The 23301-nt window shown below is 49.1% G+C and overlaps 1 protein-coding gene across 2 annotated transcripts in view; it reads left to right on the top strand.

The window, feature by feature from the left end:
• Positions 1-23301, top strand: part of LOC142249813 (galactosylgalactosylxylosylprotein 3-beta-glucuronosyltransferase 1-like) — a 187232-nt gene that overhangs the window by 16247 nt on the left and 147684 nt on the right. The window contains exon 1 of one of the 2 annotated variants that reach the window (XM_075321711.1): positions 15000-15371. The exons of the other annotated variant lie outside the window; for it this stretch is intronic. Coding sequence (XP_075177826.1) covers positions 15287-15371 — 85 coding nt within the window. The 5' untranslated portion in view covers positions 15000-15286. Of the gene's footprint in view, positions 1-14999; positions 15372-23301 lie in introns of those variants that run through there. 2 annotated transcript variants of the gene reach the window in all.

Here is a 23301-nt window from a genome sequence, read left to right on the forward strand (position 1 = left end):
CGGCACCGGATGTGCGTCACTAACGACATGACCCCGACGATATTTCGGAAGCGATGTTGCAACGTGTAAAACCCCCCTAATACACAGACAGTTGGAAAGCAATAACAGAAGGTTGATCTTAAATGATGGAGTTCACCTTACGGGTATTGGCCTTGACATTTTTCTTTGGGGAATCCAGAACAGCCTGGAACAGGCTCTTTTCTGTTTGGTGGGGGTCGGAGCCGAGATTGAGTGCCAGCCTCCTTCTTGGCGTTAAAAAAAATGGAAAATGGTGGGAGAGCGGAGTTCCATGCCATCCTTTTGAACATTGTTATCCTTTGAGATCATGGAGATCTGGTTGTTTGTCTATAAGTGTGTTTCTCATGTGAGATAGTGGGTCTATTGATAGGTGACGGACGGTACGTATCTCCCAGAATGCGTATAGAAACATATTAGAGCCCTACATAGTGGTCAGTCCAGTAACCTCCAGGCCGGGTTATGCAGGTGGCTCATGGCCACAGTTCTCGTTTAAAAGCTCTTTGCAAAGGCCTGGGTGGGGCAGAGCTGCTTTGGTAAGCTGCAGAGCAAGAAGCTGAGAGGAGTTCAGACCCGTGTGGTGTGATAACACAGGTCTGTGGGGCTCCCTGAAAAGCAGTACGGGGTACAGTAAGACCGACTTCTACGGCAGCGGGTACCTGTGTGACGTGGTAACCTATGGACTGTATAGCCTGGATGTATCCAGAAAAACGTATATTCCTGTGCAGCAGCGGTAAATAAACTGATGTTGATTGGACTTTTTGGGTCACTGCCTCTTTGTCGTCCTGGGGGACCCCCACCCCGCTACACTCAATAGGTTTTAAGTAAAGCTGTGACCAATATCAATCCAAAGTACATTATGTGGTGTCTTTTTGCGAGGGGTGAGGGCGAGGAATGGTTTGGGGTCATACACACGGTCTGGCAGTATATATAAGCATCAAATTATTTTTACTAATAATGTATACATTATAATGGTACATCATAGTTGTATAAGGGCACATGTCAACATATACTGTATAAATGGTCCTAATGACGTAACAAAGGGTTTCTCAACAGCAGGTCTGATGTTCAGAAGATTGGCATGTCGTCCATCAAGTAGAAAAAATAGTGGAGAAAAAGTGAAAATAAAGAAACTGCGAAAAATAAGAAATAAAAAATAAAAATTAATATAAATGATTAAATGTAAAAACTATATGGATGAATTTTATAGAAATTGGGCGTAGCTGATGGATTCATTTAGTCCACACAGTACCAAGGTGCCAAGTTTGTATATCTACCTCGTTTCTTTCTGTGCTAAAGTTTTTTTCAAATTGCCACCATGGATCCCCCATGTACAATGTCGATCCCAGGAATCATGAAGTTATGTGACCGGTTGACAGGTCCTTAAAAGGTCCTGTTGGATTGTCATTTCATACACACTCCTCCAAGAAGAAGAAGGGTCTTCTCATGAAACGTGCGTTGGGATAGGCGGTTCTATTCTGCACATGTGATCATTACATGTTGTATGATAAGCATCACTGGCTATTTCTTTGCCAAATATTGCACTATGCTAGGCACTTTCTTAGGAGCCATTCAGTGATCCTTTTCCAGCTACTGAGATACCAAACCGGTTCCGTTTATCTGTCACAGATGTTTTGCAATTAGTCACTTTGTTTCCTTTTGTTTAATTACATATTACTGTTTATCAGATGAAGTAATGTAATAAATTCTTAATAAAAAACTTAATTGCACACCTATTATCTCCACCTGCTCCTTCTTTTTTAATTAACAATGGTGGGGTGTGGTGCCCTTTGGTGTAGGTTGCTTTTTACATCTGGTAACACTTTTCATTGTTGAATTTTTGCACCATGATTTAGGATGGGCAGATTGCAATTATCTATCCTGGCATAGCAGCAGAACCCATCTCCTCAGCCCCAGCAGCTACACCAATTATCATAGTGGGCCTGATACTCTGCCCCCCCCTGTTGCAGCAGGGTTCCTGTTGGCCCCTAATACCATACCTCCACTCGGTGAATGCTGCCCCCCTACTGCAGTAGCGTGTCCCCCCACCCTTTTACCTGCATCCCCAGTGGCCACTGGCCTAGATGCACAAGGGAGCGATGGGAACTCCACCTGGATCCCTATGTTTGGCGCAACTGCCAATGTTACCACCTTTCCATTCCTGCCACTAGCTGCAGGGACCACAGTTCCACCATCACCTTTCTTTTTACTCTCACCACCTGACCCATGCCCAGAGCTCACTGCAGAGCCTGAGCGCCCCTGCCCAACGGGGCTCACAGGAAAGGCGTCAGCCCCAGCATGCACAGTCATACTACCATACTTGTAGCTTGCCACCTCTTGTGCCGAACTGAACTTCATCATCTTGGCTTTTTTCTTGTCCTCCCCCTCCGGCACTTTATCCTCTAACGGAAGCGGCTGAGATCCATCGGTGACTCCAAGTTCTTGATTGCCATCAGTACACCCTTGTATCCGCTGCTTTCCTGCTGCCCTTCTTCCCCACTGTCACCGATCCTGCAATCACTTCAGTCAACATCAGATTTAGTCTGGCTGGCAGGGCTACTGTCTGTGCACATCCAGGATTGTCACTGTGTATGATGGTATCCACTCCTCTACGGCTACTTTCACACCTGCGGTTTTTGCTCTGCGGCACAATCCGGCACTTTGCAGGAAAATCGCAACCGGTTTTTTTTGCTGCCGGTTGCGATTTTCCTGCATAGACTTTAATTAGTGCCGCATTGTGCCGCATGGCCTTGCGTTCCATCCGGTTTTTGCCGCATGCGGCAGATTTAGCCGATGCGGCGGCCGGATGGAAGGTTGCCTGGCACGTTTTTTCGTGCGGCAAAAAAAACCGCATCGCGCCGCATTCGGCCGATGCGGCGCATTTTTCAATGCATGCCTATGGCGGCCGGATGCGGCAATAACCGCATCCGGCCGCCGCATGCTGTTTTTGCCACTGCGCATGCTCAGTAGCATGCCGCAAGCGGCAAAAACCGGACTGGCCGCATGTAAAAAACTTATGCAAAGGATGCGGTGTTTTCACCGCATCCGTTGCATAGCTTGCATAGCCGGATTGAGCCGCAGAGCTCAAGCCGGATGTGTGAAAGTAGCCTACTTGGCTGACCTCTATTGCTGCCGCTACCGTCATGTTGCTCCACCCATTTTCATTCCCGCTAGGCTGAGGGCTGCATAGGGACTACTGCAGCACCCATGGGTGTAAGCCCGCTGATGTCATTGCTGATGTCAACTTGAGTTGTGGACGGGGCGTTTTGTTCCCTACAGTAGCTCGCTCATTGGAAATTTCATGTTTTAAATGTTTTTATCTGTGAGTCCAATGTCTGAAGTTTTGAAATAAAATTATTGATTTTATATGGTGATACCAAATGGTGTACATGCTAGCTTTTCTCTTTTTTTTGCATACCAATATCATTTTGCATGTTTTTGGTTTAGATACTATTTTGCTCTCTATCATTTCTTCATGAAACCCTGTGGGTTACCACAACACTCCTGGACTAAGTGACACCACTGGATGGGACAGCAGCCCGCACCCCACTGTCCTGGATTAACCCCAGTATGGCCACAAAACGGCGGTCATCCTTAAAGTTCTCCATGAAGGGATTTGCGTTTCTTAGGATATCTCCTTTTGGAGTGCCACCACCACCCCAACTCTTCTTTCAAGCTCTGTACTCTTGCCGCCAAGTCCACACGACCCTTGCTATTGGTGTGGCCACGCCGCTGGAACCTGGCCCTCCAAAGCTATTTTCTCCCAGGTCTGCTCGTACTCTTTAAACATGTGGTGTAGGTGTCCTCAGTGACCCTGGGGTCCATGACCCCCAACATTTTTCCAGCTGTACACTGTTGGCTTTCCTTGTTATTCCAGGGGTGGCCATTGTCCCCTTATTTGATAGCGGACCTGGGGATACAGTTCTCGTTGCCCTGGTGAATCATCTGGCCTCCTCCCTGGTACAGTTACTGCCACCTTCTCCTCCCTGCCCCTCTGGTGTGGACTAGGGGCAGGAGCACGAGACTCCATTATAGCCTCCCACAAGCTCTGCCTCCTCACTGGGGAACCAAGGAGGCAGAAATCAGGTGTATGCTGGAAAATATCCCTCTGGCCTCTGGAAGTCTCAGGCACTCCTGCACACATGCCACACCCAGTGGCTGCTGGAGCTGTATTAACCCCCACAGTTCCCAGACCTAATCCCACTTAAAGATGAAAAACCACCAGGATTTTCCTCTATAAACTAAAGCCAGTGCTATACTGGCACTATCATGCTGATTCTAAACATACCTTTAGTTGTGACATCGGATGTATACTTTCTGAAATACAGACAAGTAAAATTTGGGAAATGGACTGTTATTTGATTGATAGCAGCTACAGAATATCCACAACGGAGAAGCAAGGACCTGTAGAAACGCGACTGCGCAAAACGGCTGTTGTCCCCCTGAGTGCCAGCATCTGGTCACCAGACCCGTGTGTTTCTGCATCGTAAATAAAGCAAGGATTTTAAGTGTCAGTGTGTGCTACGTCCCATTGTGGATTTTCTCTGGCCTGACTTCCGTGACATAGAGCCTCTGTGGATTATCCGTCCCTCCTTCCAATTGCAGCTCCGGACCAAGTAACACGGCAGTGCGGTACCCCATCTGCTCTTTCCATTGCAGCTACAGAATATCTAATAGGTGGGTCGGGTTTTGCTAGTTATTCCCACCATTGTCTGCTGCCTGGCCTGCCTCCACCTGTCCTTCCTCCCCCTGTAATAACAGAAACAGGGGGAGGAAGGACAGATAGGCAAACAGGGGTGGGAATAATTAGCAAAACCCGACCCACCTATTAGATATTCTGTAGCTGCTATCAATCAAATAACAGTGCATTTCACAAACTTTACTTGTCTGTATTTCAAAAAGTATACATCTGATCTCACAACTAACGGTATGTATAGAATCAGCATGATAGCGCCAGTTTAGCACTGGCTTTAGGTTATATAGGAAAATCCTGGTGGTTGGTCCTGTATGCACTGTGATGCAGTTAAGGGTATGGTGATTGATGGGAGCTATATTCCTCCTAGCATGTGCCTTTTGCACTTGGGAGCAGCAGTGAAGAGGTTAATCCTGGTCTGCATCTACTCTGTTAGTTCAGGTCTTGAGGTAACGCCTGACGTGCACAGGTGAATGATTAGCACAGCATTAATAGGCAGCCATAACGTCCTCATCTGATCTTTCATATAGAACTACGTAGGTTTTGTTCCCCGTGGTTCATATATTTATGCTTCCTGCATTCTATTGACATTATATATATACATATATATATATATATATATATATATATATATATATATATATATATATATATATTTGCAGTGACACTTTATTCTTATGTATTTACTTGTTGATGTACTGGATGATTATTGCTGTGCATGATGGTTCTTCTACGCTGGTTTTAGGTTATTTTAATGTTACACAATAAATTTTGTATATTTGTGAGATGAGTGCTTTTTTTTGCCTTACGCTATCTTGTGTTGTATTTCTGTGATTTGGTAGGCATTTCTGCACCCGCACTTAATTAATTAATTGATTGACTTATTTTACATTTTTAAAAGTATTCCTTTTTGAAGCGCTGTGCATTCCTTCCAATGTCTGTTCTTATAAAATGAAGGTAGTCTCACATTCGATGCGACAGTGTGTGGAGAGATATGGAGCCTGAAAGTCAAAAGTGCAAAACATTGTTACTAGGTATGACCGAATACTTCGATTATTCGGCTTCGCGAATATTTTCCAAATACCTCGCTGCTATTCCACTATTCGCGAATATTCGATGCGCAATGTGAGTCTATGGGAAACCCGAATAACAACTATTCAGAACTATTCGGGCTTCCCATAGACTTACATTGCGCATCGAATAGTCGAATAGCGGCGAGAGATTCGGAAAATATTCGCGAAGCCGAATAATCGAAGTAGTCGATCATCCCTGTTACCCTTTTGCTTGTCACTGTATAAAAATCACATGTATATAATCACATGTATATATTCAACACATATAAACCTCACACGAATACATAATACACATGCTATATATTACACACATATAAACCTCACATGTATACATAATGCACATGCTATATATCATACCAGGGGCAGACACTGATAGCTTGGGACCCCTGTGCAAGAAATTGTGCCTGGGTTGTATGGCGACAAAGCTGAAGAGATATATATATATATATATATATATATATATATATATATATATATATATATATATATATATATATTTCAGCTTTGTCGCCATACAACCCAGGCACAATTTCTTGCACAGGGGTCCCAAGCTATCAGTGTCTGCCCCTTGTATAATATATAGCATGTGCTATATATAGATAGATAGAAAATTAAAAATACGGTATCTAGGACACACCGGATTATAAGACGCGCCCCAAATTTAGAGATAAAAAAGGTAAAAAAAACACAAAAAAAATGGGGTCCGTCTTATACTCCAGTGGTGTCTTACTGTAGGGCGCCGGCAGCGGTGGTGGATTGGGGTCACAGGAGGCAGGGGCAGTGCTGGTGGAGTAGGGCAATGCTGGCTGCTGCATGGCCGGTTGTGGTGGCTGCTGTGGGGCCAGCTGTGCTGGCTACTGTGTGGCCGGCTGTGCTGGCTGCTGTGTGACCGGCTGTGGTGGCTGCTGCGTGGCCGGCTGTGCTGGCTGTGGAGGCTGTCCTGGCTGTGTGAAGAAGGGTGGTGCGGCTGCTGTCCCAGATACTGGTGGTATCGGCTTCAAAGAAATGCCCCCCGGAATCGGCACCTGTGCAGATTGAGCTCTTGGCTCAATGCGAATCCAAGATCTCATCTGCGCACGTGCCGATTCCTGGCGGCATTATTTGAAGACCACACCGCCAAAAGGGCATCTCACCTGCCGCACTGCCCAGCTTCCCACCGCCGACAGGGCACATTACATGCTGCAGCACCCTGCTCCACACAGCCCCTACCGCAGCCAGCACAGCCCCGCCGACAGAACATCAACCCAACGGAGCCAGCATAGCCCTGCACCACCAACAGAGCATCTCACCCACCACAGCTGTACCGCCCTGAGAGGGGCCCGGCCTGCTTCTCCGCTTGCTCGGGCTGAGCCGCTCGAGGTCCGGGCTCAGGTTGTCGGTGGCACGAGCACCTCCGGACCCGGGGCCACGTCGCTCTGTTAAGGGGAGAGGCAGTGGGGTGGTGGTGGTGGTGACGGGACAAGACGCGCAGCCGGGGAGGGCCGCGCTGCGGCTGGAGTGAAGGCGGGCTCATCTGGGATCGGTGTTGCGGCCGCAGCCCAGATGTTAGCCCCTCCGTGGGTAGGGGCGGTGTGTCCCGGGGCCCCGATGGGGGACTGGAGCTCTGATGTTGTCGGGGTGCAGGGTGCCGTGCCTCGATGGCACTGGTGTACTCACGATTGATTCACACTCAGTCACTGAGTAAACCAAAGTTCGGATGTGGTCGGTTCCCGCGGCCGGCTGCTGATGTCTCCTGTGGGGTTGATGTTGGCCCTCTTTTCCCGTGCACCTCTGGTTGTTGTGTTTCGGCTCCCCTGCCTGAGCAGTGGTAGCCTGCTTCCCGGCGTTGAGCTGCCGGAGGAGCCCTCGGTTGCCCGCAGGCGCTGGCCCGTCGGGTGTTTGGCCCATGGCGGTGGCGCTCACCCGGTCTCGGTGGGCTTTTACCTTCTTTCTGGACTTTGGGTGTGGATGAACCCATGAGGTCCAGCCAGCAATCAGTCAATTTGCCTATACTCAGTGGCTTCTAAGCTAGGACGGGGTCTGAGTACCTGGTGCTCCGGTACACGGTTGACTCCCCGGTTCAGGACCGGCGGGCTCCAACCCAGGCCCGGTCTCTACGGTTCCGCCGGTCGCTGTACCGGTACTCCTGCAGACAGCCACCACCTTCTGCCTGCCTGACGTTTCCAAGGGGCCCAGGCTCCTACCCGGGTCCCTGACAGCTGCTCTACTCCCACTCACTGTCAACTGTAGAACTCTTCCAAACAACTGACCTTTTGTGTTTCCTGCCTCAGGACAGTAGTCTCCTCGGTGGGCTTGCCTTTCCGCCTGACTCCGGCCACCTGGTGTGCCCTACTTGCCCTGAGGGAGGCATCAGGTCTCCCTTTCGGGTGACGTGTGTGACCTCACAGGGGATGGGGGTGTGTGTGTATGTGGTAGATGTAATTACCTGTGACCCCTGGGTTCCAGGGCGTCACACAGCCAGCACAGCCCCGCACCGCCGACAGAGCATCTCACCCGCTGGAGCCAGCACAGCGCCACTCCATACCGCCTTGCTCCACACACCCCCAACCGCAGCCAGCACAGCGCCCATTGTCCACCTCCCGGTAAGCTACATTCAGATTTTAAGATGCACCCCTCATTTTCCTCCCAAATATTTGGGAGGAAAAGTGTATCTTATATTCCAAAAAATATGGTATATATATATCTCACGAAATCCCCATACACTACACTTGTAATATACTACATCTCTACAACTCCCCATATACTACACCTGTAATATACTACATCACTACACCCCCTATATACTACATCTGCAATATACATCACTAGACCTGCAGTATCCATCACTACAACTGTCGCGGGCGGCAGGGCGCTGCGCTCGCTAACGCTCGGGTCCGGCGCTGCTGCTGCTGCTCGGTGGCTCGAGTGGTGGGCCGGATCCGGGGACTCGAGCGGCGCTCCTCGCCCGTGAGTGAAAAGGGGGTGGTTTGTTTGGGGATTTAATCCATGACGCCACCCATGGGTTGTGGTGAAGATGGGCACCACCGCTGCTGGTGACGGGGATCCCGGGAGCGATGGTAGGGAGCAGCTGGGATGTTGTTTTCCCCCTCCGTGGGTAGGAGTTGGTGGTCCCGGGGCCCGGTGGTGTGACGGGGAGGCAGGGTTGGTGAGGTGCAGGGTTGCAGGGACAGCGCGGCGTGGTGCCGGATGGCACTGTTGTACTCACTCAGACAGAAAGTCACAAAGTCTCCGGTAAACCAAACTGCTGGATGGACGGGTTCCACAGCCGGCTGCTGTGTCTCTCCACGGACAGGTGAAGGTGGCTGTCTTTCCCTGCACCTATGTGTACTGTGTTGATTCCGATGGCTTCCCAACGGTAGCCCACTCCTCGGTGTATGGATGCCGGAGGAGCCCGTTTTGCCCGCAGGTGCTGGCCCTTGGATCTCTAGCCGGTGGCGGTAGCTGTATATCCTCACGGTGCGGACGGTTGCCTTCTAACGGGTCTTTGGTTGTTAGGAAACCCCTAGGGTTCCGGTCACGATCAGATTTGACCTTTGTCGGCGACTCCAAGCCTGGTCGGGGTCCGAAGGCCCTGCCTGTATGTGCTAGCTTCACTTCGCTCCCCGGTTCGGTACCGGCGGGCCACCGCCCCACCCCGGTCCTACGGTTCCGCGTTGATCCACCACTCCTGCAGACGGCCACCACCGTCTGCCAACCTTGCTGTCCGTGCCTGGGCCACACACCCAGACACTTGCAGTTCTCTCCACTTTCACCTCCTCAACCTAACTGCTCCTTTTCCCACCTCCAGGCCTGTGAACTCCTCGGTGGGCGGGGCCAACCGCCTGGCTCCGCCCCACCTGCTGTGGACACCAGACCCTAGAGGGAGGCAACAAGGATTTTGTGTCTGACTAATGTTACTGTCCGGGGGGGTGGGGGGGTGTGTGAATTGTGCCTGTGACGACCTGGCTAGTCCAGGGCGCCACTTTCCCCCTTGGTAAAATGCAGACCGTCCACAGGCTGCCCGTCCATCGCCGGTTTTATTTTTTTCCAAAACTGTAAAAGATATAAATAACATGTAAACGGTAAACATTTCACACAAGCATTCTTTTCAGGTCACTTAAACGTTGCACATATAAACATTTTTAATCACAGATGGACGGACGGATGTCTTCCGCTCTCCCACCCAAGCAACCTGGCCCTGATGCTGCCGCTAAGAAGTGGGCAGCACCCCTTTACCCCAGTCCAGGTTCACGCTGCCCGAGCGGGAAGGAGTACGGTAACTCGCACTCGACTGTCACTTCAGGGGACCCCACGTCCAAGGGGGACCCCTGACCCCTGGAGGATCGCCACTGGTTACGGTAGTGGCGGGCCTGGGCCATCACTTTCCTCCAGGCCCATCCTCCAAATCAGCCTCTCCGGAGGCGGCAAGGGTTTCCATCCCACAACATTATGTACAAACCCACCAGTTCGTGGGTGGCCTGCAAGTTCTCGGCCATGTTCATGAGGAGTTTCTCATGTGGGTATGGAGGGGGGTTAACTGAACAAGGACAACTCCAGTCCCATCGGGGACAGTTCTTCTCGGACGGCAATCAGATTAGTTTTTCGGTTGGATTATTTTCCATTCTTTCACATAAACAACGGTGCTGGGGGTCCCAACGGGGACAACTATATGCAACGGAGGATCGCTGCCTTCACTTCAGGTCGACTTCCTCGTAGACCTGCTCCACCTCGACATCCTGCTGGCTCGGTGGGGAAGGGGACTGGGACTCTGCCTGGATACTGCGGCCTTCCCTCACCTTTACATCGAGGGCAAACCAGCCCCTCTCCCTGCAGTGTCAAGTGTAGGACACAAGGTCACCCGGCAGCAAGTCTCTGCCTGGGTGGCCCGTCGGCAAAAATGGGCATGCACGTCACGGCGACCCACGAACACCTCGGCGTCCAGGCCCGGCTCATAAATGAAGCCATACCCCCGGTGGGGATCAAACCTTCGGACCTGTCCTTCATACACCGGGCCCCGTACCCAGAATGTAGCATGGCGGAGGTTGTCCTTTTCGCGGATGGTGCGGACCACCACTTCGGCCCTTTGTCGCTCCCTTTCGGCAATTTCCCGGCCCAGCGGGGTCGGCTCCCTGTCCCAGTAAGGGGCATCTGCATGCCCCCGCGCACGGGTCGGGCCCTGCGGGACTTCCTTCACGCTGCCCACAACTGGCGCCCTTTTTGGAAGGTCCCACGGTGACATGGCCTGGGGTGCTGCCTCACAGCGGCGACCTGGCGCAGCCTCAGCTGAGGTTTGAGGTATAGGCACAGGGGTCCTCACCAGCTGGGCCTCCGCCTCTTTCTGGATCGGACAGACTACCGGAGCCGGGACGGTCTTGGGAGCAGCCACTTCCGGTGCCGACGGCTTCTCCTCGCGGACAGGCACCTCCCGCTGGATCTTCCAGGGTAGCAGTATGGGTCGTCCGCGGACAACGCTAGCAGGCGGGCCCTGCAGGGCGGGCGAGTGGATCTCCGCCACCGGTGGTAAGGGTAGCGGGCCTAGTGACGGGGCAGCAGCAACCAGCACAGATAGCGGGGGAGGCAGCAGGGCGAGCAGGTGCAGACCGGGCCCCTCAGCCGCAGCGACCGGTCCAGCTTGGACACAGGGGCGTGGGTCGCTTACCTGCTCCTCCAATTCTGTCTCCACCTCGCAACTCCGCATGGCCGCCGCCATCTCCGCCATTTCGGCCACCCAGCCCTGCAAGGACTCCACTTGGGCCTGCAGGCGGCTGCACATTCGTGCGGTCTGGACCTCCACCCACGCTGCTGTTCCGGGCGTTGGCTCTGGGGTTTCAGCGGTGCCGGACGGACGGAACATTCTGTGCAGCAATGTTTCAGGAACCGGATGGTTTGCAGAGTCCTGGCGTCCCTGCTTTTATGGCCTCGGTTACATGCGGCCGGACGCCACCGGCGGGGACTGCAAGGCGCACTTCTACTGGTAAGTAGATGGGTAGAATCCTGTTCGTGACGCCAAGTTGTCGCTGCTGCTGCTCGGTGGCTCGAATGGTGGGCCGGATCCGGTGACTCGAGCGGCGCTCCTCGCCCGTGAGTGAAAAGGGGGTGATTTGTTTGGGGATTTAGTCCGGGTTGTGGTGAAGATGGGCACCACCGCTGCTGGTGACGGGGATCCCGGGAGCAATGGTAGGGAGCAGCTGGGATGTTGTTTTCCCCCTCCGTGGTAGGGGTTGGTGGTCCCGGGGCCCGGTGGTGTGACGGGGGGGCAGGGTTGGTGAGGTGCAGGGTTGCAGGGACAGCGCGGCGCGGTGCCGGATGGCACTGTTGTGCTCACTCAGACAGAAAGTCACAAAGTCTCCGGTAAACCAAACGGCTGGATGGACGGGTCCCACAGCCGGCTGCTGTGTCTCTCCACGGACAGGTGATGGTGGCTGTCTTTCCCTGCACCTATGTGTACTGTGTTGACTCCGATGGCTTCCCATCAGTAGCCCGCTCCCCGGTGTATGGATGCCGGAGGAGCCCGTTTTGCCCGCAGGCGCTGACCCTTGGATCTCTAGCCGGTGGCGGTAGCTGTATATCCTCACGGTGCGGACGGTTGCCTTCTAACGGGTCTTTGGTTGTTAGGAAACCCCAGGGGTTCCGGTCACTATCGGATTTGACCTTTGTCGGCGACTCCAAGCCTGGTCGGGGTCCGAAGGCCCTGCCTGTATGTGCTAGCTTCACTTCGCTCCCCGGTTCGGTATCGGCGGGCCACCGCCCGACCCCGGTCCTACGGTTCCGCCTTGATCCACCACTCCTGCAGACGGCCACCACCGTCTGCCAACCTTGCTGTCCATGCCTGGGCCACACACCCAGACACTTGCAGTTCTCTCCACTTTCACCTCCTCAACCTAACTGCTCCCTTTCCCGCCTCCAGGCCTGTGAACTCCTCGGTTGGTGGGGCCAACCGCCTGGCTACGCCCCACCTGGTGTGGACACCAGACCCTGGAGGGAGGCAACAAAGATTTTGTGTCTGACTAATGTTACTGTCCGGGGGTGTGTGGGGGGTGTGAGTTGTGCCTGTGATGACCTGGCTAGTCCAGGGCTCCACACAACCCCTATATACTACATCTGAAATATATATATATATATATATATATATATATATATATATATAAAATGCACATGTTATATATTACACACATAGAAACCTCACATGTATACATAATGCACATGCTATATATTACACACACAGAAACCTCACATGTATACATAATACACATACTATATATTAAACACATATAAACCTCATATGTATATGTGGAGCCGCGTAGGTCTGCATTACCTTCAGGGACTCCACGTGGAGGGACAGTCTGGTCACAGGTAGGTTATCTTCTTTAGGAGTTTTGTGACGCCACGCTCGGTATTGCAGTCAGGGGACCACCACTGCAGGTTAGGGGATGCCTGGGGCTGTTGGTAGAGGCAGTTAGATGGAGTGGCCCCCGAGAGTGGGACTGGCCCCAGGGCCCGGTTTGAGTGTGTGGAACCACAGGTCGCAGAATGACTCACACGCACAATCAGCATGTTTTTCAGGGGTTTTACTCACATCAGGTGGCAGGGTGAGTACCCGGGCGTAGCTGTGATGCACCAAGTAGGGAACCAGGCTCCTTCAGGCTGACTTGTGAGGGTGGCTACCGACTCGCCTTCCTAGCCCTTGTGTTTTTGTGGTGACCCCGACTTGAAGTGCTGCTGGGGTCACCCAGGGAAGTTGCTGCTGGCTGTTCTCCCCCTTTTCGGCCCGTCTCCTTGTAGCCTGGACCAGGTCACTCCGGCTGCTTGCCTCTGGTGAACTATGGGCCCTCTCTTTGCTACGCGGCTGCGGACTCTGTGTGGTGTTATGGTGAGGGTCTGAAGTGCCCCCACCGGCAGGTTGAGCAGGCCAACTGAATAGGCCACTTCTCTGGGAACCTGTAACCTGTGCGGGCCTGGTACCTCCCTGGCAGTCCCCGTACTCAACCACCGCCTTGCCTCCAGCCTCGGGTGGTTTTCAGGTGGCACTACCAGGTGACCATTCTCCCCTGTCAGTAGCCACTGCACGTGCGTTGTCAGGATCGTGACAGCCTGCAGGGTCTGCTTCTTGCGACTGCTCTCCCTGAGCTGCACTAACTGACTGGTTCACTACTCCCTCCCCTCTGTGCCTGCCTACACCACCTAGCAACCAGACTCTCTACCACACCCCTTGAGTGGAGATGGAGGCAAGCCCCCTCCTTGGTTCCCCAGGGGTCCACTCAAAGGTCCATGTGGGAGACCTGATTACTATGCGCCTGTGTAACCCCACCTCGGTCAGCCTTCTGGATTACCTGTGTTGTACTGCCCCCAGCATGGGTGCAGTACTCAGTGGTGCCTGACCAGGTCAGGGGCGCCATATATACATAATGCACATGCTGTATATTACACACATAGAAACCTCACATGTGTATACATAATACACATACTATATATTACACACTTATAAACCTCATATTTATACATAATGCACATGCAATATATTACACACATAGAAACATCACACGTATACATTAAAAACATACTAGTTATTACTCACATAGAAACATCACACTTATATATACATTTCGCGCACAAACTATTTGTTACTCACATAGAAATATCATATGTACATACAGTATACAGTACACACAAATGCTATATATTACACACAGAAAATCCCACATATACATGCATTACACACATAGTAAATATTACACACACAGAAACATCAAACATCTACATTACACACACGTACACATAATATATGGTGCAGGAGTGTAATGTATACATGTGATGTTTCTATGTGTGTAATATATAGTATTCATATGTAATCTGCATGTATGTGTGAAGCCTCTTTGTGCGCTAATATGTCAGCAATCATTCAATATATGGAATATCACCTGCTTTCCTGCTATATAGACTATACTTATATAATGAAGGTACTTAGCACATAAATTGGCCAATTCATGAGAGCCCACCAACCACGACAAGGTGGTAGAGGGATGTCTGATAAGTATTAGCTAAGGAAAAATAACTTCAACCATAGGATGTATACAAGTAATTAACAGCAAAGAGAGCTATTGAAAATGGTGCATGATAGAAAGACTTTTGTGTTTGCCTTTTCTGCAGCGATGAGTTTTTATTTACATAGGAGTGTGTTGGCTCTTTACCTGTCACTTAATGAGAGTTTGCAGGGCTCCAGGCAGGTGTCAGGAATTCCTTAGTATATGAGAGGAGCAGAATTACAGTATGGGTCACACAGCAGAGAAGAGATGTCTCCGAATCATCCTTGCACCTGAGTGGCCCCTTGGACCCAGAAGTAGACATCTTGGGGGCAGTCAAGGCAGGGTAAAACATTGAGCTTGGTGGCATCTCCTCGTCATTGTGACAGCATCTGCAGCACCTGTGATCTGTCATATATGTGGTGAAACATTAATCCTGGTGACATCACCACTCAATATACTGCTGTATCCTGTTCGCCTTGTTCACACCACACAACCCGGGCACCATGAAGACTGCCCTGCGCCTCCTCACCGTCTCCCTCTGCATTTGTCTTCTCTTCTATGCCGCACATTTGGTGTCAAACACTACAGGTAAGAAAATATAAATTTTTGGGGTCAGTGTGAACGGGGAGGGATGAGGGCAGATATCATAGATGGGGCTTCCCACAGATCATCGGAATGGAAGGAGGAACCTTGAGCCATGAATTTTTGCTATATGGGGAATGGTTCTTTCGATGTTTTTGTTTATTTGCATTCATTTTTCACAGTATTTTTTTTTCTGAATGATCTTGTAGTTGGGCTGCAGATGACACAGAATACGGATGTAATATTACTATTGATCTGTATGTACACATTACAAGGAAGACACACATTGTCTCTGCTCTACACTCCACGGACATAGGTACATGCCGTCATCATATACCCCCTGACATCGACATGTACCAGTGTTGTATACTCCCAGACATCAGCACGTACCACACCGTATACCCAAAGACATTGCACGAAAACAGAGAATAGTGCTGAACTGCACCAGGGCTATGTATAAATATATACAGTGTATATATATATATATATATATATATATATATATATATATATATATATATATAAAAAACTAAGAGAAAAACAGTCACACACTGTAATGACAAACTAATAAAAACCGATATAGAAACATTTAGCGGTGTCTGGCATATTAGAATGGCCATTGTAATACCTGCCCAGCAGCCACATCACGGCAACCTCCCTTGCTGGGTCCTACTCTATACTGCATCTGACTGAGCTCCTAAAAAGCTACATAAAAGATCAGCGAGTAACCTTGGAAGTTAAAAACACATGAGGCTATTGGGTAAGATGGTGGATGGGGTACAAGGCCTGTCTAAAGGACATCAATCCTTTCTATATATACAGTATAACAAAAAAAGAGAAGACTGACAGCACTTCCACTAGTGTGAACAGGTGCGTATCTGTTCATAATGCATAATATAACTAAGGGAGGTTGCCGTGATGTGGCTGCTGGGCAGGTATTACAATGGCCATTCTAATATGCCAAACACCTCTAAATGTTTTTATATTAGTTTTTTATTAGTTTGCCATTACAGTCTGCGACTGTTTTTCTCCTAGTTATATACAGTATGTGGAGTGAGCCCGGACTAAGACAGTAAATGGAAATCTAATATATAAAGCTGAATGTGTGTGTGTGTGTGTGTATGTGTTTGTGTATGTGTGTATGTCCGGGATTGGCATCCGCACCGTCGCAGCCACAAACTTTTGCATACTCACACTTCTGGACCCCAAGAGCGTCATAGGCTATGTTTTGAGGGGAAATTTTAACCCCGCTCTTTACAGTTATTCACCAAAAAACCTGCCTCCATTAAAGCAAATGGAGCTGGGAGCCACAGTGCAGCCAGAACTTCAGAAGAATGCGCAGCCACACCCTTATATGGAATGTTGGCGTGTCACAATGCAGCCAGGGAAAGATACAGACACAGACAGGGAAAGAGGCAGACACAGACAGGGTAAGAAACAGACATAGACAGGGTAAGAGACAGACACAAAGAGACAGACACAGACAAAGAGACAGACTGACAGGGAAAGAGACAGACAGGGAAAGAGAGAGACAGGTTAATAGACAAACACAGACAGGTAAAGAGACAGACACAGACAAAGAGACAGACAGACACAGGGAAACAGACAGACAGGGAAAGAGAGGGAAAGAGACAGACAGAGAAAGAGAGGGAAAGAGACAGACAGGGAAAGTGACAGAGATAGATAGACAGACAAGGAAAGAGATAGATAGACAGACAAACAGGGAAAGAGATTAAGACAGGCGGAGAAAGAGACAGAGACAGTCAGAGACAGACAGGGAAAGAGACAGACAGACAAAGAGATAGAGAGATAGAGACAAGGAAAGAGACAGACAAAGATAGAGAGAGAGACAGAGAGATATATACAGAGGGGGAGACAGACAGAGAATGGGAGAAAAACAGAGAGACAGTTACTATCCCAGGCGTTAATATATTCTATTTATATATTCTATCCCAGGAATGTAAATACATTCTATTTTGTTAACAGCAGTTATTAACCCGGGCGAAGCCGGGTAGTACAGCTAGTAAAAAATAAATAAAAAATAAAAATAAATTGGTCACAGCTTTCTCCCAGGCATCACCCATATAAAGCCCCTCTTCATAAATGACAAAGACAGGACCAAATGGAGCATTACAAGTCAAAAGATGAGAGAGACAAGGAAAGAGATAGAGAGACAAACAAACAGAGACAGACAGGGAATGAGACAGACAGACAAGAAAAGAGACAAATAGACAAGGAAAGAGACAGACAGACATGGAAAGAGACAGGCAGACAGACAGTCAGACAGACAGACAGACAAGGAAAGAGACAGACAGACAGGGAAAGAGACAGACAGACAAGGAATGAGACAGACAGACAAGGAAAGAGACAGACAGACAAGGAAAGAGACAGAAAAATAGATAAAGACAGAGAGACAGACAGAGAGGGAGACAGACAGAGACTGAGAGAGAAACAGAGAGACAGTTACTATCTCGGGCAACGCCAGGTACTACAGCTAGTTGCTTATAAAAGCCAGTGAATAATAAATTCTCATTAATGATCTTTGCGGCTACACGCATTATTTGGTACTTTTTTTTAAAAATGTGAATATGTGGTCACATGTAATGGACAGAGCTGAATCTGCGTTTTTTTCCACTTAATAGATTTTATAAGTACCGTACTTATTGTATTACATATGTTTATGATTTATACATGTTTCAGGACTATCTATATATAAATGGGTATTTATCCCTTTATTGTTATAGTATATATACAGGTGCTTCTCAATAAATTAGAATATCATCAGAAAGTTAATTTATTTCAGTAATTCAATACAAAAAGTGAAACGCATATATTATATAGAGTCATTACACACAGAGGGATCTATTCCTATATATTATGTAGAGTCATTACACACAGAGTGATCTATTCCTATATATTATATAGAGTCATTACACACAGAGGGATCTATTCCTATATATTATATAGTCTTTACACAGAGAGTGATTTATTGCTATATATTATATAGAGTCATTACACACAGAGGGATCTATCCCTATATATTATATAGAGTCATTACACACAGAGGGATCTATCCCTATATATTATATAGAGTCATTACACACAGAGGGATCTATTCCTATATATTATATAGAGTCATTACACACAGAGGGATCTATTCCTATATATTATAGAGTCATTACACACAGAGGGATCTATTCCTATATATTATATAGAGTCATTACACACAGAAGAATCTATTTCAAGTGTTTATTTCTGTTAATGTTGATGATTAATAAACACTTTCCATTGTGCACTTGGTATTTGACCCCTGAGGAAGCCACTCTCATGGCGGAACGCATGGGGTTGCTCTCCATACACTTATATGCTCACTGCTATTACTTACCCTTTTGGGTCATTTCTGGTCCTACCTTGATATGGCAATATACATATTTATGGGGATTTGTTGTCCTTGTGTTTATATTGTTACAGCTAATATTTACCTGCGTGGGTTGTTGTCTTGATATGTTATTACCACATGCATGTCAGTCGGAACAACTGGTAGTGTTTATTTATTATTTACCTATATATTCTATGGTAAATATCTGTTATGAACATTACCTCCATCATATATGCAGCGCCCCATGGGGCAGGTGGTTAACCTACTCGTTGCCAGGCCGTTGTGGGTCGGGTCAGGCGATGTCACGGGTGGCCTTGCCCGGTTCCGTTGCCCCGAGGCGTGCAGTAAAAGGAAGGGAAGCGGGGTAATTGGGAAAGTTTGTCGTGACGCCACCTGTGGATGCGGACAGGGAGTAGCCACAGCTGCAGAAGTCCTCACTGGGGCTGGTGTTATGGCAGCCGGGTAGGATGACGGGGGTTGGCGGTCCCTTGGAAGCACCGATGCGTGGGGCGACTGCATCGCTAAACAGAGTCTGAGTCAGCAACTGCGGTTCCAGGTTCTTTTACTCACTGCTTTAAAGCTGCACCCAGGTGCTGGTCTCTGCCGTTGTGGGCTCCGGTCAATCCCAAGCAAATAAGGGGCCACCACTGATGTTTGAAAAGAGAGAGTGTCCATTTCCTAGGATGTCCCCCTCAATAGTTAGGAACCCGGGCTGAGCTCCCGCTCCAAGCCCCAGGTCTAGTGAAGTCCAAGATTTCCAGAAGTGTCTTGTCAGAACTATGGTCCCGACTGGTCTGAGTGTATGTGTGTGTTGCGCCTACCTCTAGCCCCAATGGTGCCCGCCCCCTGGCAGGTTGCCCTGGCAACTGGAAGGTCCCATGACTCTATATGGCCACCCCCCCGTCTGCCCCAAGACAGCTCCCCAGTGGGAAGTACCTGACTGTATGTGAGGGGAAATGTGGTGACATCGATGGTTACCCCCCCTTACCTGAGATGCAGGACCCTGAGGCAACCAGAGCCTCAGGGGTGCCACATATAGTGTTTCTGTTTAGGGACTCCTCTTATGTTTTGAGGGTCCCCTTGATTTTTATTGTTCTTAGTGCAATTCACTCAAATATTGTACACTCTTTTGCATGCACTACGGTTGTCTGTGAGCAATGTATATATACAGATCTGGCAAAAACTAAGAGACTACTGTAAGATTGTCAGTTTTTCTGATTTTTCTCTTTATAAGTTTATTTTAGAGCAAAATGTAAATTGTTCTATTATTCTATAAACTACTGACAACGTCTCCGAATTTCCAAGGAACAAATTTTGTATTTATTTTCTGATAATGAGAAATGGTTAAAATAAAATATGCATTGCTTTCAGACCTCAAATAAAGCGGGCTTTACACGCTGCGACATTGCTAATGTGGAGTCGTTGGGGTCACGGAATTCGTGACGCACATCCGGCCGCATTAGCGATGCCGTTGCGTGTGACACCGATAAGCGATTTTGCATCATTGCAAAAACGTGCAAAATCGCTAATCGGCGACATGGGGGTCCATTCTCAAATCTCGTTACTGCAGCAGTAACGAGGTTGTTCCTCGTTCCTGCGGCAGCACACATCGCTGCGTGTGACGCCGCAGGAACGAGGAAGCTCTCCTTACCTGCCTCCCGGCCGCTATGAGGAAGGAAGGAGGTGGGCGGGATGTTACGTCCCGCTCAGCTCCGCCCCTCCGCTGCTATTGGGCGGCGGTTCAGTGACGTCGCTGTGACGCCGCACGGACCGCCCCCTTAGAAAGGAGGCGGTTCGCCCGTCACAGCGACGTCGCCGGACAGGTATGTATGTGTGACGGCTGTTGTGCGACACGGGCAGCGATTTGCCCGTGTCGCGCAACAGATGGGGGCGGGTACCCACACTAGCGATATCGGGACCGATATCGCAGTGTGTAAAGTAGCCATAAGGCAAAGAAAACAAGTTGATAATCATTTAGAAACAACAATACTAATAATGTTTTATCTCAGGAAGGGTTCAGATATCAATATTTTGTGGCATAACCATGATTTTTAATCACAGCTTTCCTGCGTCTTGGCATGCTTTCCACCAGTCTTTCACACTGCTTTTGGGTGATCTTATGCCACTCCTGGTGCAAAAATGAAAGCAGTTCTTCTTTGTTTGATGACTTGTGACTATTCAGCTTCCTCTTGATTACATTCCAGAGGTTTTCAATGGGATTCAGGTCTGGAGATTGGGCTGGCCATGACAAGGTTTTGACGTGGTGGTCCTTCATCCACACATTGATTGACCTAGCTGTGTGGCATGGCGCTTTGTCCTGCTAGAAAAAACTGTTCTTAGAGTTGGGGAACATTGGCTGAGCAGAAGGAAGCAACTGTTTTTCCAGGATAACCTTGTATGCGGCTTGATTCATACGTCCTTCGCAAATGCCACACAGTTAGGTCAATGAATGTGTGGATGAAGGACCACCACATCAAAACCCTATCATGGCCAGCCCAATCTCCAGACCTTAACCCCATTGAAAACCTCTGGAATGTAACTAAGAGGAAGATGGATAGTCACAAGCCATCAAACAAAGAAGAACTGCTTAAAGTTTTGCACCAGGAGTGGCATAAGGTCACCCAAAAGCAGTGTGAAAGACTGGTGGAAAGCATGCCAAGTCGCATGAAAGCTGTGATTACAAATCATGGTTATTCCACAAAATATTGATTTCTGAACTCTTCCTGAGGTAAAACATTATCAGTATTGTTGTTTCTACATGATTATGAACTTGTTTTCTTTGCATTATTTGAAGTGTCTGAAAGCAATGCAATTTTTGGTATTTTAACCATTTCTCATTTTCAGAAAATAAATACAAAATGTATTGCTTGGAAATTCAGATATGTGTTGTCAGTAGTTTATAGAAGAAAAGTGTAGGTAGTCACAGATAGACCCCCGCACCACACCTGTCCCCCAATAAGGTGTCATTAGCCAAACTTTAAACCCTAGTCACCTCTGTCAGTGCTTGATGGACACACCAGGGGGCGGAGCCAGGTGGCGAGGAGTTCAGAGGGCCTGAGGCAGGAAACACAGTCAGATCAGTTTTAGTGTTGAGGAGTGGAGGAGGTCAGGCCTGTAGTACAGGCCTGTGACAGTCTGACAGGTGCCGGGGTTGGAGCCCGGGCACCTTTGGCTAGAAGGAAAATGGTGGCCTTAGCCTGCAGGAGCCGGGAAGAAGGCTCAGTGGAACCATGGTGGACTGGGACAGGGTAGTGGCCCGCCGGTACCGACTTGGGGAACCGACTCGGAAACTGGAGCACAAAGGAGGCTACTCAGACCCTGAAACGAGGTCCAGAATCCACTGGACTGAGTTAATTAACTGATTGCGGTCTGGACTATAGGTCCTTTCCCACCCAAGTCCCGACTGAAGAGAACAGCCCACCAAGGGGGATATAAAGCCACCGCACAGGCAGAGAGATCCCACGGGCCAGCGGCTGTGGGCAAAAGGGCTCTCCCGACATCTACCAAGTCGGGGAGTGGACTCCTGACGCTGCAAGCGCAGGCAGCGCAAGTACACAACACTGTGCAGGAGAAAGGCCAAGAGCACCGAACCGGGTGGGGGACTAGATGCAGCCGGCTGCGGGCACCGACCACCATCAACTTGGTTTACCAGAGACTTGTGTGTATCAATAACCGTGAGTACAACAGTGCCATCCGGCCGCGCACCGCCCTGCACCGCCCAGCTATCCCCAACGGGTCTTGGGGCCATCATCCCTACCCACGGAGGGGTTAACATCTTGCTGCACTACCATCTCCCCCGGGTGCCCAGTAATCGCAGCTGTGGTGTCCAACTTCACCACAACCCGTGGGTGGTGTCACAAACTCAAACACGGCTCCGGCCGTGCACCTACCTACCCCCATCCAAAAGCGCCAGCACCCCTTTCAGAGCGAAGTGACCCCGGGTCTGGAGGCACTCGAGCCACCCACCAACGAGCCCGGATCTGAGTGGCTCGGCTGTAGCCGAGCGTAGGGCGGTACAAAAGAACAATTTACATTTTACTCAAAAATATACCTATAAAGAGAAAAATCAGAAAAGCTGACAATTTTGCAGTGGCTTCTTAATTTTTGCCAGAGCTGTGTATATATATTTATATATATATATATATATATATATATATAGATAGATAGATAGATAGATATTTTTATTTATTTATTTATTTATTTATTTATACATAGCTCTGGTGTAGTTCAGTCTAATAGTAAGGGGTACTTTGCACACTACGACATCGCAGGTGCAATGTCGGTGGGGTCAAATCGAAAGTGACGCACATCCGGTGTCACTGTCGACATCGGAGTATGTGAATCCTTTTTACTACGATTAACGAGCGCAAAAGCGTTGAAATCGTATGATCGGTGTAGCGTCGGTCATTTCCATAATTTCGGAAGGACCGATGTTACGATGTTGTTCCTCGTTCCAGCGGCAGCAAACATCGCTGTGTGTGAAGCCGCAGGAGCGAGGAACATCGCCTTACCTGTGTCCTGGCTGCAATGAGGAATGAAGGAGGTGGGCGGGATGTT

This window comes from Anomaloglossus baeobatrachus, chromosome 8 (assembly GCF_048569485.1).
Source record: "Anomaloglossus baeobatrachus isolate aAnoBae1 chromosome 8, aAnoBae1.hap1, whole genome shotgun sequence".
Lineage (NCBI taxonomy): Eukaryota > Metazoa > Chordata > Amphibia > Anura > Aromobatidae > Anomaloglossus > Anomaloglossus baeobatrachus.